Genomic DNA, 15,711 nt, shown 5'->3' on the forward strand with positions numbered 1-15,711 from the left:
GAAACAGAGCCAAGCAGAGGTTAAGTGCCTTGCTCAGCTAATAAATGACACATTTTTATGTTTGAAAATTTCATGTTTGAATTCAGATCTTCTTGACTTCGGGTGTGGTACTGCACTTTCGCCACCTAGTGGTCTCTACTGATAATAGTAGCTAACGTTGAAGTAATGCTTGAAGGTTTGCAAAGTAATTTACAAATATTATCTCGTTTGATCCTCACCCCAACTATTATTTTTTCCCACTTTACAGAAAAGGAAAGTGAATCAGAGGGAAGGCCGTTAGTTGATTTAATGGATAGGATGCCAAATTTATAGTCAGGAAGGACTGAGTATTAACTTTGTGACCCTGAGCAAGTCATTTAAACTCTATTTTGCCTCATTTTTTTCCTGAAGATAATAATACCTATCTTCCAGCATTGTCATGAGATTAAAATGAGGTAATATTTATAAAATTCCTAGCATGGGATCTGGCAATATTATCTATTATAATATATAGCACACTTTATAGGATATTATAAGTATAGAAAGTGCTAGATAAATGTTAGCTATTATTATTATTCATACCTAGGATCACACTACTAGTTAGTGTCAATGTCTGGATTTGAACTTAGGTCTTTCTGATTCCACTTCTAGTTGTCTAAATTTTTTCCATTCCAGGTAGCACATTGATGATACAGAGTATGAGTTCTTCCCAGAATCATACTTTTTAATGTAAACCATAAAATGCTTTAGATTATGAATATAATAAATTATACTAAAATATAATTATCAAAATATTTTTTAAAAAAATTCATAGATTTCAGGGGCGGATAGGTGGTGTAGTGGCCAGAGCACTGGCCTTGGAGTCAGGAGTACCCGTGATTCCATCACAATCATACCACAACTATCTGGCCTCAGACACTTAATAATTACCTAGCTGTGTGGCCTTGGGCAAGTCACTTAACCCCATTGCCTTGCCAAAAAAAATACTAATAAAAAAATTCATAGATTTCAGATCAAGACTATATCCAGGATGGAAGTAGGGTTCCCCTTATTAGAGATATTCCAGTGAAGGCTGGATGGTTGTTGAGGATCACAGAACCACAAAATGTTAAAAGAGTTGGAAAGGATTTTGAGTGGTCATATAGTTTAACACACACTAGAAAAAGAATACCAATTTAACATATCCAATGAGTAAGCAACCAACCTGTCCTTGAGGACTTTCAGTGAGGGATAACTCACAACTTTATTTTTTCACATTTCCCCCTCTTATTTTTTCTCTATTACATGTAAAAATTAACATCACTATGGGCCTCTCCAAATTCTCTCTTTCCCTCTCTTCCCTCCCTCCCCATTGAAAAGGCAAGCAATTTGATGTATAGTATACACGGAAAGTCACGCAAAACATATTTCCATATTCACCATGTTATGAAAGAAATCACAGACAAAAGAACTCCACAAGAAAAATATAGTTTAAAAAAAGGATGCTTTAATCTGCATTTAGACTCAGTTATTTCTCTAGCATTTTTCATTATGGGTTCCTTGGAATTGTCTTGGATCATTTTATTGATCAGAATAGCTATGCCATTTAATCAGTAGATCATCTTATAATATAGCTGTTACTGTGTAGAATGTTTTGGTTCTTCTCACTTCAGGTTGCATGATTTCATATAAGTCTTCCCAGGTTTTTCTGAAAACATCTTCATCATCATTTCTTTCTTCCTTCCTTTTTCCTCCCTTCCTTTGACAATCAGGGTTAAGTGACTTTCCCAGGATGTCTGACAGCTCATAAGTGTCTGAAGCCAAATTTGAACTCAGGTCCTCCTGAATCCAGGACTGGTGCTCTATCCACTGTATCATCTAATTGTCCCCTGCTTGTCATTTCTTAAAGCACAATAATATTCCATCACAATCATACCACAACTATCTAGCTATTTCCCAAATGATGGACATGCTCTCAATTTCCAATTCTTTGCTACAAAAAGATAAATGTATATAACATATTTTTGTGTATATAGGCCATTTTCATTTTCCTTTGACCTCTTTGTGATACAGATCTGATAGTGGCATTGCTGGATCAAAAGTTATGTCCAGTTTGATGCTGTCACTGCTATTTGTCCTTCTTTCCCAAAGAAGACTATGACATCAGGGAGATGATGCCATGACAAGCACATGAATTGAATTTGAATGAGGGGGGTGCTGTGCTAAGTCACCAGTCTCGTTTTCTTATCTGGGGCCATCTGGGTCCAATGACCAGATTTGAATCATAGTGATTGGAGATGCAGTCAGGGTTAAATCAACCTTAAGAGTTTACCTCCTTGATGTCATGGTCTTCAAGAATGAAGGACAAGCATCATGTCCAGTTTTATAGTGCTTTGGGCATCATTCCAAATAGCTCTCCTGAATGGTTGAATCAATTCACAATTTCAGAAATAGTACATTAGTGTCCCAATTTTTCCACATCCCTTCCAATATTTGTAATTTTCTTTTTTCTGCCCTATTAGCTAATCTGATAGGTGTGTGAGGAGATATATACCTTAGAGTTGTTTCAATTTGCATTTCTTTAATCAATAGTAATTTAGAACATTTTCACATGATTATAGAAAGCTTTGATTTTTTTGATTTCTTCTTCTAAAACTGCCTGTTGAGCATTTGTGAATTGTGGAATGACTTGTATTCTTTTTTTTTTTTTTTTAAGATTTTGCAAGGCAATGGGGTTAAGTGACTTGCCCAAGGCCACACAGCTAGGTACTTATTAAGTGTCTGAGGTCGGATTTGAACTCAGGTACTCCTGACTCCAAGTCCAGTGCTCTATTCACTGCGCCACCTAGCTGCCCCAACTTGTATTCTTATAATTTGACTTAGTTCTCTATATAGTTGAGAATTGAGACATTTATCAGAGAAACTTGCTGTAAAACCTCCCCTCCCAGTTTTGTTTGTACAACTCCCCCTTTAATTTAATACAATCAAAATTATACATTTTGCTTCCTCTTATCTTCTTTATTTCTTGTTTAGTCACTAATTCTTCTCTTATCCTTAGATCTGACACATAAAATTTTCCATACTCTCTTAATTTGCTTAAATCATGTACCCATTTTGACCTTATCTTGATATATAGTGTGAGATGATTGTCTAGTCCTAGTTTCTGGTATACTTGCTTACCAGTTTTCCCAAGAGTTTTTGTCAGATAGTGAGTTTTTGTCCCTAAAACTTGGATCATTTTGTTTGTCAAATACCAGATTACTTTGTTCATTTACTACTGTGGTTTGCATGCTTAATCTATTCCACTGATTGCAACTCTTAATTCTGAGTGAGTACCAGATTGTTTTGGTGATAATTGCTTTGTAATACAATTTGAGATCTGGTACTATCATGCTACCTTGCTTCACATTTTTTCATTGACATTTTTCTTGACCTTTTGTTCTTCCAGAGGAATTTTATTATTATTTTTTTCTAGCTGTGAGAAATATTTTTAATTTGATATGGCAGTGAATATGTAAATTAATTTGCCAGAATTATCATTTTAATTATATTGACTTAGTCTACCCATGAGCAATCAATATTTCTCCATTTGTTTAGATCTGACTTTATTTGTGGGAAAAGTGCTTTGTAATTGTTTTTATATAGTTTCTGAGTTTGTCTTGGCAAGTAGACTCCCCCAAACCCTCTATTTTTGAAACTTTTCATCACACACATATAAATTGTTAGGAATAATTTTTTTTAATGGCATCAAATCTTGCAGCTTTGACTACATAGCTCCTGATTTTATTCTTTGGGGCCAAACAGAGCAAGTCTATCACCTTGGTTTTTTGAGGGGAGTCTTAATCTAAGGTCTATGAACTTAAAAAACATTTATAGCAATATTTCAAAATAGTTTGGAGTTTTTTTTAGTAATTCTGTATATTTTATTTTGTGCATATATAAAAACATTATTCGTGAGAAGGGATCCATGGGCTTCATCAGACTGCCAAAAGTGATCTGTTATACCTGAGAATAGTCTTATCTTCCAGGCATAGAAAAAAAAAATTGGAGTGTCGAAAACAGCATTGGAGGGTGGGTTGGGAAAACTTTTACCCTGGAGAAAATTATGTGGTGAGAAGAAGATGATTTGGGGGTTTTGGATATCTGGGTCTATAGTGAGGTCAGAGAATGGAGTCTTTTTCTGCCTCTCTCTAGGACTGTTCCCTACACACTGCCAATTGCATTGTCTACAGTTGCCCACTTTACAGCTTTGACCGAGAGGCAGTGCTCCATGTCTGGGGTCGCTTATGGAACAGCACTTTCCTGGAGGTAAAGGGTACTGAGTACTGGTAAAGGATTCTGAGCTTCTGGGCCTTTCTCCTCTACCTTCCTTACCCCAGCCCCAAACATTGCTACATCTGGGGAGATGCATTTCTCAGAATAAGGGCAGGGGTAGGAACAGATGACCTTAGAGTAGCAAATTCACTTTCCTCTACAAGAGGCTGCCTCATTTTTTCCTTTTCCATCAGAAACTCAAATGGTTGGTTACACTGTGCTGGCTTTCACCTGAACTGTGGATTAATTTAAAGACCTTTGAAATATTCTGAGACTGTTTATTTTTTTGTCTTTGTACCTAACACCCTGTCTTTAAGCTAGTAGGTGTTTTAATAGCTGTCAATGTTGAACTGAATCAGACATTAGGAGATTAAGGACTCTAGGGAGGCTTGGAAGTATGGATATGGGGTATGTGTGACTGAGATATGCCTTCTCTATCTAACGAACCCCAGGAATACATAGACGTGAAGTCCCTGGATCTGATTGTTCGAGCCAATATCACTGTCAAGTCATCTATACAGAATCTGAAGCTCAGAGATGCCTCTACAAAGGTAAGGTCCAGGACTTTGAAGTGGGGGAAGGAGAATTTATTCCTTCCTATATTTACCTCTCTCTCCTCCTCCCTGCCATTTTATTCACTCTTCTCTTTGCAGATCTCTGTGGCTGTGTACCTAGACCCCATGGCTGTGGTGGCTGGTGGGGTCCCTTGGTGGGTCATTTTACTGGCTGTACTGGCTGGAATCCTGGTGCTGGCTCTGCTTGTTCTTCTCATGTGGAAGGTGAGAACAAGTCTGGGGACAGGTCAGCAAGGCTGATGCCCCTGCTGGGCTCCTCCTTCTATTTCTAAATATTAGATATACATAGAAAATTAGCCTAGAACTTCCCTTTCCCCTCAAGACTTGGGACAAACAGAGAATCCTCTTTAGGAAGGACTGTACACAGAATCACACATGTAGGGAAAAGAGATACAAATATCTCTTGTAAGTCTACCCACATTCACCTTAAAGTTCTCATGTGCTTTTGGAGAGGGCTGGAACTTCCTGGAGAAGATCAAACTCATCTGATGAGGGTGACCCCTCATAAAATCAACCCTGGGACTTATCCCCTGTTCCCATTTGAAATGTACAGGAATCCTATGTTACTCTCTCAAATAAGCAAACAGAATATTCCAGGGATTCTAGACATGCCAGTCCTCTTGTTCTCTCAATTCCCCTATCCCCTTGGGTCTTCCTGTCCCCTTTCTCTTTTGACCCTCTCCTCCTCCATACTCCAGTGTGGTTTCTTTCATCGGAGCAGCCAAGGCCTACACTTTGCCACCAATTATCACCGGGCCCATCTGGCTGTGCAGCCCTCAGCCGCAGACCAAGGGGGCCCAGGCACTGTTGGGTAAAGGAATTTTGGTGTGTATGTGTGCCTATACCCCTGGGATTTGGTCCCTTTAGCATTCAGGGGCCATGAGTGTGCAAAGGGAAGTGAGAAGGCAGGAATGGATGTGAGCCTGCAGGAAATGGGTGGGAAAGACTGTGCCTAAGTGTGGAAGGGTGAGTATATACAGCCTTGAGGATAGTGAAAGGAGTGTGCATAGACCCCGAAAGTGTGAGCATGTGGGAGATTTGGGATATCATGCATGGATGTTCCGGGAGGCATGAGTGTGTAGGGTGAGTGGGAGTTATCCTGTGGGGAGGTGGTACAAGGAATTTGAGCATGTGGTTTGGTCCCAGGATGCTATATACAAGGTTCTGAATAATCTCAGGACTCTGCCTCCATTTGCAAGGCTGAGGATGTATAAGGTCTATAAATGTACTGTGTATAAGCTCTTGTGGTATGGTAGAGTGGACAGTATTAGATTTGGAGTCTAGAAGTCTAGTTTCAACACCAGTGGAGCCTCAGTCTCTTCATCTGTAAAATGGGGATGGCAAGATTGGTACTACCTTCTTCATTGGCTATGGTGAGAAAATTACCCTGTAATCTTAAAGTCTGAGTATGAGATTTGGAGTCAGGAGGTTTAGTTTCAAAACCAGTGTGATCACTGTGATCACTGCAATCTTTCTGAGCCCCAGAATCTTCATCTATAAAATGGGGCTGACAAGATTGACACTTCTTTCTTCACTGACTAGTGGAGAAAGAAATTACCTTGTAACCTTAAAAGTATGAGTGTGCCTGTGAGCCTAAGAAGGGGTCCAATGGAGCAAATCTGGCACATATAAGGGATCCAAGTGCAGGAATAATGGGTCCAGCCTTGATAGAAGTCTACAGTGGCATAGTGAGGTAAGTATGCAAGTGATGGGAAATTTCTGAGTGGGACAGCTCTGGCAGGAGAAGTGGACAGTAGCTAAAGTGAGTGAAAAATAGCCTCAGACACTGGCAGGGGTAGGAGGATCATGATGTCTCACCACAGGGATCTCTGGTGTTAAGATCTAGTTATAATAATAACTGGCATTTATACAGCACTTTACAAATATTCTCTAATTTTATCCTTAACAATCCTGGAAGATAAGTGTTATGATCACCACCATTTTACAGATGGAAAGTAGGCAATAGAGGTGAAGTAACTTGTCCAGGGTCACCCAGATAGTCTCTAAGACTGGATTTGAACTCCTATCTTCCTGACTCTAGTCCACTCTGTAACTTAGTTTCCTGTATCTACAACAAATCTCACCTTACTTTTTCTGAATCTGACTCCTCACCCTAACCTTAGGTACCTTTGAACCCTAAAGAAGGACGGAAAATGAGAGAATGTTCCTTGGCCTGTGTCATCTCAGGCCAGACAGAACCTACCTCTCTCACCAGTTAATTAGTGTTTGAAGCCCATTCTTGGTTGTGGTCTGTCCTTTCTTGCTCTTGCTATGATTGAAACACATGTACCTTGAACCCCTGACTGGAGCTGCATGTCTGTGCTACTGGAGCCTTGGCTTTGCTAACCTTTTACTTCTGGGAAATCTTCTTTTAGATGGGATTCTTCAAACGGGCACGGTACCCTGAGGCCACAGTGCCCCAGTACCATGCGGTAAAGATCCCCCGTGAGGACCGCCAGCAATTCAAGGAGGAGAAGACAGGTATAATCTTGAGGAACAACTGGGGTACTCCCCCGAGAGAAAATACTGATGGACATCCTATCCTGAGTCCTGATGGACACACAGAACTGAGAGCCAGTGGACATCCAGAGCTGGGAACTGCCTAGCTCAATTCTTCACTTTTCCCTGGCATGACTCTGCCACTTATCCCCACATCTTCCTAGAGATGCCTTCTTAACATGGAGAGTGTGGGTGCAGAGAGAGTGGTTGTCCACAGAGTGGGTTTACCTAAAGGGTCCAGGATCATTGACTCTCCCCCTGCCTTATTGCCTTCTCTCCCCTTTATTCCTTCGTATTCCTATCCTCCTTGGTTCTGGGAGCTTATGGAGGCAGTATCTAGGAGAGAGGAAGCAGGACTATTTTGCCAAGGATGCCTTGACTTAGAAGAGGAGAGAGAATCATGTTTCTCTTCACTTCTGTTAATTCTTGAAAAACCATATTCCTAGTGCCTCCCTGGAAGTGCCTTAGCCATGGCAGGAAGGAGGGGGGGAGAGGCTGCCCCAGGGATTTCTCCCCCAAACCCTATACCCTATGTTGTTGGGCTGTCTCCGTGGCTTTTGTCTATTTATTAAAAAGTATTTAAATACCACACGCAGGACCCTTTTACTTACCCTTTGCCCTTCAATATTGTTGACCTAGTTCTCTACTCCTGGTGCGAGATGGGATTGACTCATCAATCCAGTGAATTCTGGTCATAGGTTTTATTTAGGGAGATGGGGAGAGATGACATGAGTAAGGCTTTGGCTGAGAAGAGAAGAGAAAACCTGGGTGGAAGAAAGACTGAATAGCAGGCTGGGGAGGTAGGGAGAGGGAGGAAAAGAAGATGAAAGAGGGGAAAGAAAGAGAGAGGGGAGGAGAGAGATATGTATAAATAAATCTATACTGAAGTGAAGGGATCAGTTCCTGAAAAATTGATCAGGTGAAGAGTAGAGCCAAAGGAGTGATAATGAGGAGGGAGGATTGAAGAGGAAGAGGGAGCCTAGTGAGATAGCAGCAGAGACCGTAAGAGAAGTGAGAGTGGAGGACAGAAAGGTCAAGGGCATCTCCTTTTGTAGAGTATTCTCAGTAAGAGAAAGGACAGACTGGAGTAGAAAGAGAGGAACAGAATGCCCTAAGATCATTTCACAGCCATTCCCATGATGTGGGGGCCAACTGGTAGCCACTTGATGAGAGAGGGTTGCCATTCCAGCTGTAGGTCAGAAAACTTGGCTCTCTCCAACTCCTTCCAGGTCTCCCTGGTGAGATAGCAGCCATCACCAATGTGTTTCCAGGTGGGCTCAACCACCTCTTGCCACAGCAAGGCCCAACTTCCAAGGGGCTCAGCCACATGCTCCCAAAAAAAGAAGATGCCTCCCTTTGTGGGGGAGGAGCAGAGTTACAAACAAAGTCACTCAGGGATGGATCTTTTCGACTCCTCCTACTCTTCCCAACCCCAGATATTTTTTAAACCTGAGCCTGTAACTTTTTGGAAAGGTAGGGTAGAATCAGAGATTTTTTTCCCCTTTAATTCTTTCTAGTCCCTCTCCTCCTCATTCTACCTTCCTCTCCCTGGTTAAAGTCTCTACATTATTTATAAATATTTGAATGGTGGGTACATCCGAGGTCATAATGGGAAGGTCCCTGCCTCTGCTCATGCTAGGGGTCTTAGTTTGCAGTCTTGGTTCTGCCATGAATTTGCTTAAGTAAATTTCTTAACCAATTGGTGTCTTAGTTTTTTCATCCAAAAATTCAGATTCCTCAAATATTTATTTACTAAGTGCCTACCATGTGCAAGGTACTGCAGGGGTAGGAGTCAATGAAAATAACACCAAATAATATGTTGGCAATTGAGCAAATACAAGGAAGGGAATGATGAGATCAAGGGAGAGATCTGGCAAAGAGCTCTAGGAAAATTTGAGAAGAAAGAAAGCATTAGGAAGTGTGGGGAGTCAGAGGAAACTATGGAAATGGCAGCCATGAACTGAACACCTTATCACTGTCAAAAAATGATATGGATTTGGAAGATGGGGAGGGAGGGGTTGATCTGTGGAGGTGATCAGAAGTTGGAGATGTATGTTGGGTTTGGTAGAACAGACAGGATAGTGGTTCAGCCTCATTTGGTGTATTATGTTCAGTTCTGAGCTCCACAATTTAGGAAAGATTCAACCTTAATATTTGAAGATTAGTTGAATGAACCTGCAAATATTTAAAGAATGATCCTAACTAATATGCATTATTAGGGAGATAGACATGGGAGATAGAACTCTAGAATTGGGGTCAAGATCTAGGTTCAAATTGTTATTTTTCAGTCATGTCAAACTCTTGGGGTTTTCTTGGTAGTGAAAACTAGAGTGGTTTGTCATTTCCTTCTTTAGCTCATTTGACAAATGAGCAAATTAAGGCAAACAGGGTTAAGTGATTTCCTTAGAATCACACAGCTAGTGTCTGGGACCAGATTTGAAATTAGGTAGATGAGTCTTCCTGACTCAAGGCTAGGCTATCTATCCTCTGCACTACTTTGTGAGTTCAAATAGTGCCTCAGAAATTTATTAGTTTGTGTGATTGTGGACAAGACACTTCTCAGGAACTAATTTTCCTTATCTGTAAAAAAGGAATCAAGGGTTATTGTGAAGGAATCAGACTTTGCAAACCTCACACTGTTTCATGATCATGAGATTGATATTATTGGGCTTAATTTGTATGACTCCAGAAGACCAAACTGATTTCCATAGAACAAAGTTAGGAAAGGTTCAATGTAAGGAAAAACTTGCTAATAATTAGAATTCTGCCCATATACTTGAACTGCCTTGAGAGTTACTGAGTTTCTCATTACTAGAAATATTCAAATAGAAATTGTATTAATACTTGTTGAGGATATTCTAAAAGTTATTCTTGCCTTGGATGAGGAGGGGTAATGTAGTTATTTCCTCAATTTATCATGGTTTTTTTTTTATTTTAAAGAATTTATTTTGAGTTTTACAATTTCCCCCCCTAATCTCACTTCCCTTCCCCCACCCCCCACAGAAAGGCAATTTGCCAGTCTTTACATTGTTTCCATGATATACATTGATCCAAATTGAATGTGATGAGATAATAATTAGATTTTTGCAAGACAAACGGGGTTAAGTGGCTTGCTCAAGGCCACACAGCTAGGTCATTATTAAGTGTCTGAGATCAAATTTGAACTCAGGTACTCCTGACTCCAGGGCCAGTGCTCTATCCAAACTGTCCCTTGAGAAATCATAGCCTTAAGGAAGAAAAATAAAGTATAAGACATAGTAAGATTACATAATAAGATAACAGTTTTTTTTCCCTAAATTAAAGGTGATAGTCCTCGGTCTTTGTTCAAACTCCACAATTCTTTATTTTTGTTTTTTGCAAGGCAAATGGGGTTAAGTGGCTTGCCTAAGGCCACACAGCTAGGTAATTATGAAGTGTCTGAGACCAGATTTGAACCCAGGTACTTCTGACTCCAGGGCCGGTGCTTTATACACTACACCACCTAGCTGCCCCAAACTCCACAATTCTTTCTCTGGATACAGATGGTATTCTCCATCGCAGATAGCCTCAGCTTTTCATAGTTAATGAATATCTAAGGATGCAGAATTGGAGGAAACACAACTGAAACACTCAGATCTGCTGAGATTTTGTGATTTTAACATCTGCTCTATCTGCTTTGTAGGCCAATGGGAAGATAAATAAAATTATAATTTAGAAAATACTTTGGAAGCTTGAGAGCTATACAAATGCGAGAGGTTATTACAAGGGCATTAAATTTTTTTATGGTTATGTTTATTGAACTGTTGCTGCGTCTATAAAGATTCCTGGACCAGATATCTTTTTTTCTGCCCCCATCTCTCACTTTATTTCAGTGATAATCCTTTCAATTCTCAGTGGGAGTCTGATCCCTGGGACCCACATTGATGTTCTTCTAACTCCTCAGAACATAATCAGGAGACTTGTGTTTGAGTCCTGATTGCTTATTACCTCTGCCACTGAACCAATCACTCCTTCTGAAACTTGGTTTTCTTGTCTGTAAAATGGGCATAGTACTTATAAATCTATTTCATGGGATTATTGTGTGGAAAACACTGAAAATTTAAAGTTCTTTCTAAATATATTTATTATTATTGTTGTTGTTATTATGCAAGTCACTTTGATTCTCAATCTATAAAATAAGGGAATTGCCTTGCTCACCAATAAGGTATTTTTCAATTCTAAATCTTTAATGTTATGATTATACTCCAAGAGGCATCTAGCTTCTCAGGGAAGTTATTTGGTCCCTTTTGTAGTTGGGATTTGGGCCACTGGGGCTGGGAAGAGGAGTTTGTAGGAATCCTTGCTGGGCAATGGGGACTGCCATAGGCTGAAAGGGTTCCTTTCATTCAGGCTTAGACCCTCCTTTGTTCCTACTGACTTAATGAGAGACAGTGGAATGACCTGACCAGGAGTAAGTCCCTTAATCTCTCTGTTTCAGTTTCCTCTTTTGTAAAATGAGGGAGTTGGATCTAAGCTCCTGTGGAGGTCCTTTCCAGCTTAAATGTAGATAATAGGAGTATGGTCCTAAGCACATCAGATTAGGTACCCCATTCATCCCCAATTTTTTCTAAGATTTAGTATCAGGGTATCCAGTTTAGTCTTCAGGGCTTTATCTTACCACCCTGGAAAATTGTATACATATAAATATTTTGGGTCTTTCAAAATACCAAGTAAGGACCCCCACCCAGATCTTTGTAATTTCTGGTCCCTAAAACACCAGGACTGGGTAATCATCCCTTTCCACTTCCTCCAAGATAGTTCTGCTCTCCTGATTCCATTACCTCTAGAAATAATGCATTTATTAGCATTGAGTTCATTTCTTCTTCCATCACTTATTCTGTGGCCCTCAAACCCATGCCAACAATCATCCCACTCACCGGCCTTAGCACCCTCTGAATTTCCTGGAGGACCTTCCTTGGACTCTGGACTGTGCACAGGACCAGGGTGCAGACCACCACATCCATGGACTCATCAGCCACTTGACTCATGTCTTCCCCTGGAGCCACTAGAAACTTTTCATATTGAAGGTGCTTGTTTTTAGCCATACTCTCTGTCAGGAACTTTTCAAAGTGGGGGTTGGGATCTAGGCAGGTGACCCGGCAGCCAGCAGGGTAGAACTCAAAGTTGGCACCTGTACCACAGCCAAGTTCTAACAAAGTCACCTTTCCAGAGGCTCCAGTCAGTTTTTTTATCTGACTAAAGAGATTCCGTTTCTTACCTTCTATCTTTTGATTGGTCTTGCGAGACAGTACTGCCATAAGATAAGGGAAGTACTTTCTCCATATGGGTTGCCAGAAGCCAAGCAGGGCAAGTAGGTGAAGAGGCAGAGTCAGGAGACACAGGATTGACTGGAGAACAAAAACCAGGACATCCATAGTGGGGTCTGTGTGATTTCTCTGTCACTTTGCTTGGCAATATTTAAACTTCTAAACTCTCCTCTGCTTCTCCAATAATGCTAGTTTATAGTTTGAACTTTGCTCTCCATTTACAGAAAGATCAGAGCTAAATGGACTGTGGGAGTGAGGTGGAGCAAGAGGTGGAGTATGATTGGAATTTTTCCAGAAGGTGATAGGGCTTTTTAAAAAATTACTTTCCACATTGGGGGAAGGGAACCTGATCTGAGGCCTTGAATACTGCTCAATGACCAATATACAGATATTTAGAGTCAGAGGTATGCCTGCTCATTCTGACTCATGAGAACCGGTCGTTAAAATTTCAGTAAAATTCATTTGGGGGCAGCTAGTTGGTTTAGTGGAAGGAGGACTAAGCCTGGAGTAAGGAAGACCTGAGTTTAAATCTGGCCTCAGACATTTCCTAACTATGTAATCCTGAGCAAGACACTTAATTCTGTTTGTCTCAGTTTCCTCATCTGTCAAATATGCTGGAGAAGGAAATAGCAAATCATTCCAGTATCTTTGCCAAGAAAACCCCAAATGGGTTCATGAAGAGTCAGACATGGTTGAAATGACTGAATAAGAACAAAATTTGTTTATAGTCTGGAAATCAACAAATACTTTAAATTTATTGATTTATTGTTTTATGATTTATTGTATGATTTTTTGTTTTGTTGACTATCTAGATTTTAGAAAATGATGGAGGAAGTTAATAATGCAGATTAAACTTAAAAGTGTTTCCTGTATACATATTGCCTCACCCTCTGCTCAGAACTGGTGTTAAACATTTACCAGAACACTCCTACTTATAGTCCTTAAATGACTGTGTGATCTCACTGACACAAGTATTGATGTGAATGGCTGAGATATGAATCTTGTCCATTAACCCTTACATAACATCTAACATGCTGGAAGCCTTTTTCTTGGTTTTCACATTTTTTGGACTCATTTCATCTCTCTGTTGATATGATTGCACCATCTCTTTTCTGTCCCCATAATTCCAGAATGATATCCTACAGGTCACTACTTGCATTTGAGTTCTTTCTAGAAATAGAACTGACTTCTTTGAGAAAGGCAGATTAGTCAGCCTCTGGCCTCAACTTTGTTCTGCCTTCCTTGCAGGAAGCAATGTCTCACTTGGAGAAGGGAGGGTGGTGGAGATTCAAGAGAAACTCCTTTCCAGCCAGAGCTAGACAGATCTATGTGGACACATAATCTATGTGGGTAATACATATGCACTCCTCACAAACAAATCTAATGCTGTTAAAATTAGAAAGGGAGCAGGGAATAAGAAAAAAAATCTTTGAGGTGTATTTCTCTGATAAAGATCTCATGTCCAAGACCTGTGATAAACTCATCCAAATTTATAAGAATTAGAGTCATTCCTCAAGAGATATATAGTCCAAGGATATGAGCAGATGATTTTCAAAGGAAGAAAACCAATCTTTCAACAACCATATAAAAAACAGTTCCAAATCATTAGCAATTAGAGAAGATAAATTAAAGCAACTCTGAGGTTTCGCCTCATTCTGATCTGATTGGCAAAGGCAACAAATGGGAAAATGACATATATTGAAGGGGTTATGGGCAAACAGGTACACTTCTTTGCTGTTGGTTGGAACTGTGAATTGGTCCAGTCATTCTGAAAAGCAATTTTGATCCATTCAGGGCTGTGTTGGAGTTAGCTCATACCAGCTTGTGAGAGCCAATTGTTAAATTTTCAGCATGAATGTTTATATCTCAGAAATAGGAAAAGTACTACAAATCAGGACTTGATTTATTATTTTGTTATTCTCTAGTGATGGAGAAAATGCTAACAATTCAAATTAAATTTAAAGGTGTGTCATTTGCAAACTTTATTTCTTCTCAAAGAGCCAGTTATTAAACATTTACCAGCATACCCCAACTATACTATTATTTGGTCTATGCCCAAAAGAGACTGAAAAAAAATATTTGTAACTTTTTTTGTAGCAGCCATAAACTAGAAACTAAAGGGTATCCACCTAATAAGGGAATGGCAGAAATGGCTATATATTAATGTAATGGAATGGGACAGTTAGGTGGTACCGTTGTGCAAAGAATGTGGGGCTTGGAGTTGGCCTAACCTATTTCTGAATTCAAATCTGACCTGAGACACTTACTAGCTGTGTGACCCTGGGCAAGTCACTTAACCCTGTTCAGTTTCCTCTTCTGTCAAATGAATGGGAGAAGAAAATGACAAACCCTTAATGGAGTCATGAGGAGTTGGACACAAATGAAACAACAACAATGAAGGAATTTGTTTTACCAATTGTTATAAGGATTTTCTTTTTTTTTTCAGGGGTGAATGGGAGGTGAGAGGAAGAAAAAAATGAGTGATTCTTAGTTGAAAAAAATAATTTTAACATGTAGTTAGGTGCAGGGCAAATCCTGATCAATCTATCACTCCCACCTGTACTTTGTTCTCTCTTTCATATTTCTCTTCTTTCATCGTTTTGATTCAGACTGTTGTAGAGCAATTGACTGAGTTTGTGAGATAAGCAGAGTGGGGAGCATGGGGAGGCTGACCTGGGAATGACAGCAGTGAGAACAGAAAATGCAACATGAGTGGAGGAGAGTGAATAACCATTTATCTAACACCTATTATTAAGTGCTTTACAAATATTAACTTATTTGATTAGCACAACCAGAATTGTCCAAGATTGACTGAGGATCCCCTGATAATACATATCTTACAACTGTACATATTTTGTTGTTGGTGAACTAGAAATGGGGAATTTCATCTTCCTTCCTTTTCTTAAATCTGTGAACTAAAATGGTAGAGTGAATGTCTTTCTAATCTTTCCTCTTTATGAAAAAGACAGGAGTGATTGGGGAATTTCCCATCCACACCAAAACCTAAAAAGATCAAAATGTGAAAGGAAGATTTTATATTGTCTTTTGCATTTTAATTACTTTTGTTAAAAATGTGACCA

At 39.7% G+C, this 15,711-nt stretch overlaps 2 protein-coding genes across 7 annotated transcripts in view; one reads left to right on the forward strand and one right to left on the reverse strand.

The window, feature by feature from the left end:
- ITGA7 (integrin subunit alpha 7) overlaps positions 1-11,114 on the forward strand; it is a 33,264-nt gene extending 22,150 nt beyond the window's left edge. For 4 of the 6 annotated variants that reach the window (XM_074226452.1, XM_074226448.1, XM_074226447.1 and 1 more), the window contains 4 exons: positions 4,153-4,266; positions 4,725-4,823; positions 4,926-5,051; positions 7,223-11,114. In XM_074226452.1, coding sequence (XP_074082553.1) covers positions 4,153-4,266; positions 4,725-4,823; positions 4,926-5,051; positions 7,223-7,453 — 570 coding nt within the window. In that variant the 3' untranslated portion in view covers positions 7,454-11,114. Of the gene's footprint in view, positions 1-4,152; positions 4,267-4,724; positions 4,824-4,925; positions 5,052-5,545; positions 5,659-7,222 lie in introns of all 6 variants that reach the window. The other 2 variants (XM_074226449.1, XM_074226450.1) reach the window with 1 other exon arrangement.
- Positions 7,980-12,861, reverse strand: TMT1B (thiol methyltransferase 1B). Its single transcript, XM_074226453.1, has 2 exons — positions 12,242-12,861; positions 7,980-8,700 (listed from the first exon to the last, which is right to left on the reverse strand). The coding sequence occupies exons 1-2, from the start codon at positions 12,737-12,739 to the stop codon at positions 8,464-8,466; spliced, it is 735 nt and encodes a 244-aa protein (XP_074082554.1). The 5' UTR covers positions 12,740-12,861; the 3' UTR covers positions 7,980-8,463.
- Positions 12,862-15,711: the final 2,850 nt, after the last annotated feature.

Source organism: Macrotis lagotis, chromosome 2 (assembly GCF_037893015.1).
Source record: "Macrotis lagotis isolate mMagLag1 chromosome 2, bilby.v1.9.chrom.fasta, whole genome shotgun sequence".
NCBI lineage: Eukaryota > Metazoa > Chordata > Mammalia > Peramelemorphia > Peramelidae > Macrotis > Macrotis lagotis.

Coding starts and splice junctions, on each gene's coding strand:
- TMT1B (XM_074226453.1), bottom strand. CDS start 12,739: ATGGATGTCCTGGTTTTTGTTCTCCAGTCAATCCTGTGTCTCCTGACT. Junction 8,701..12,241: donor TTCAGAGGGTGCTAAGGCCG/GTGAGTGGGATG, acceptor TCCCCCACAAAG/GGAGGCATCTTCTTTTTTTG.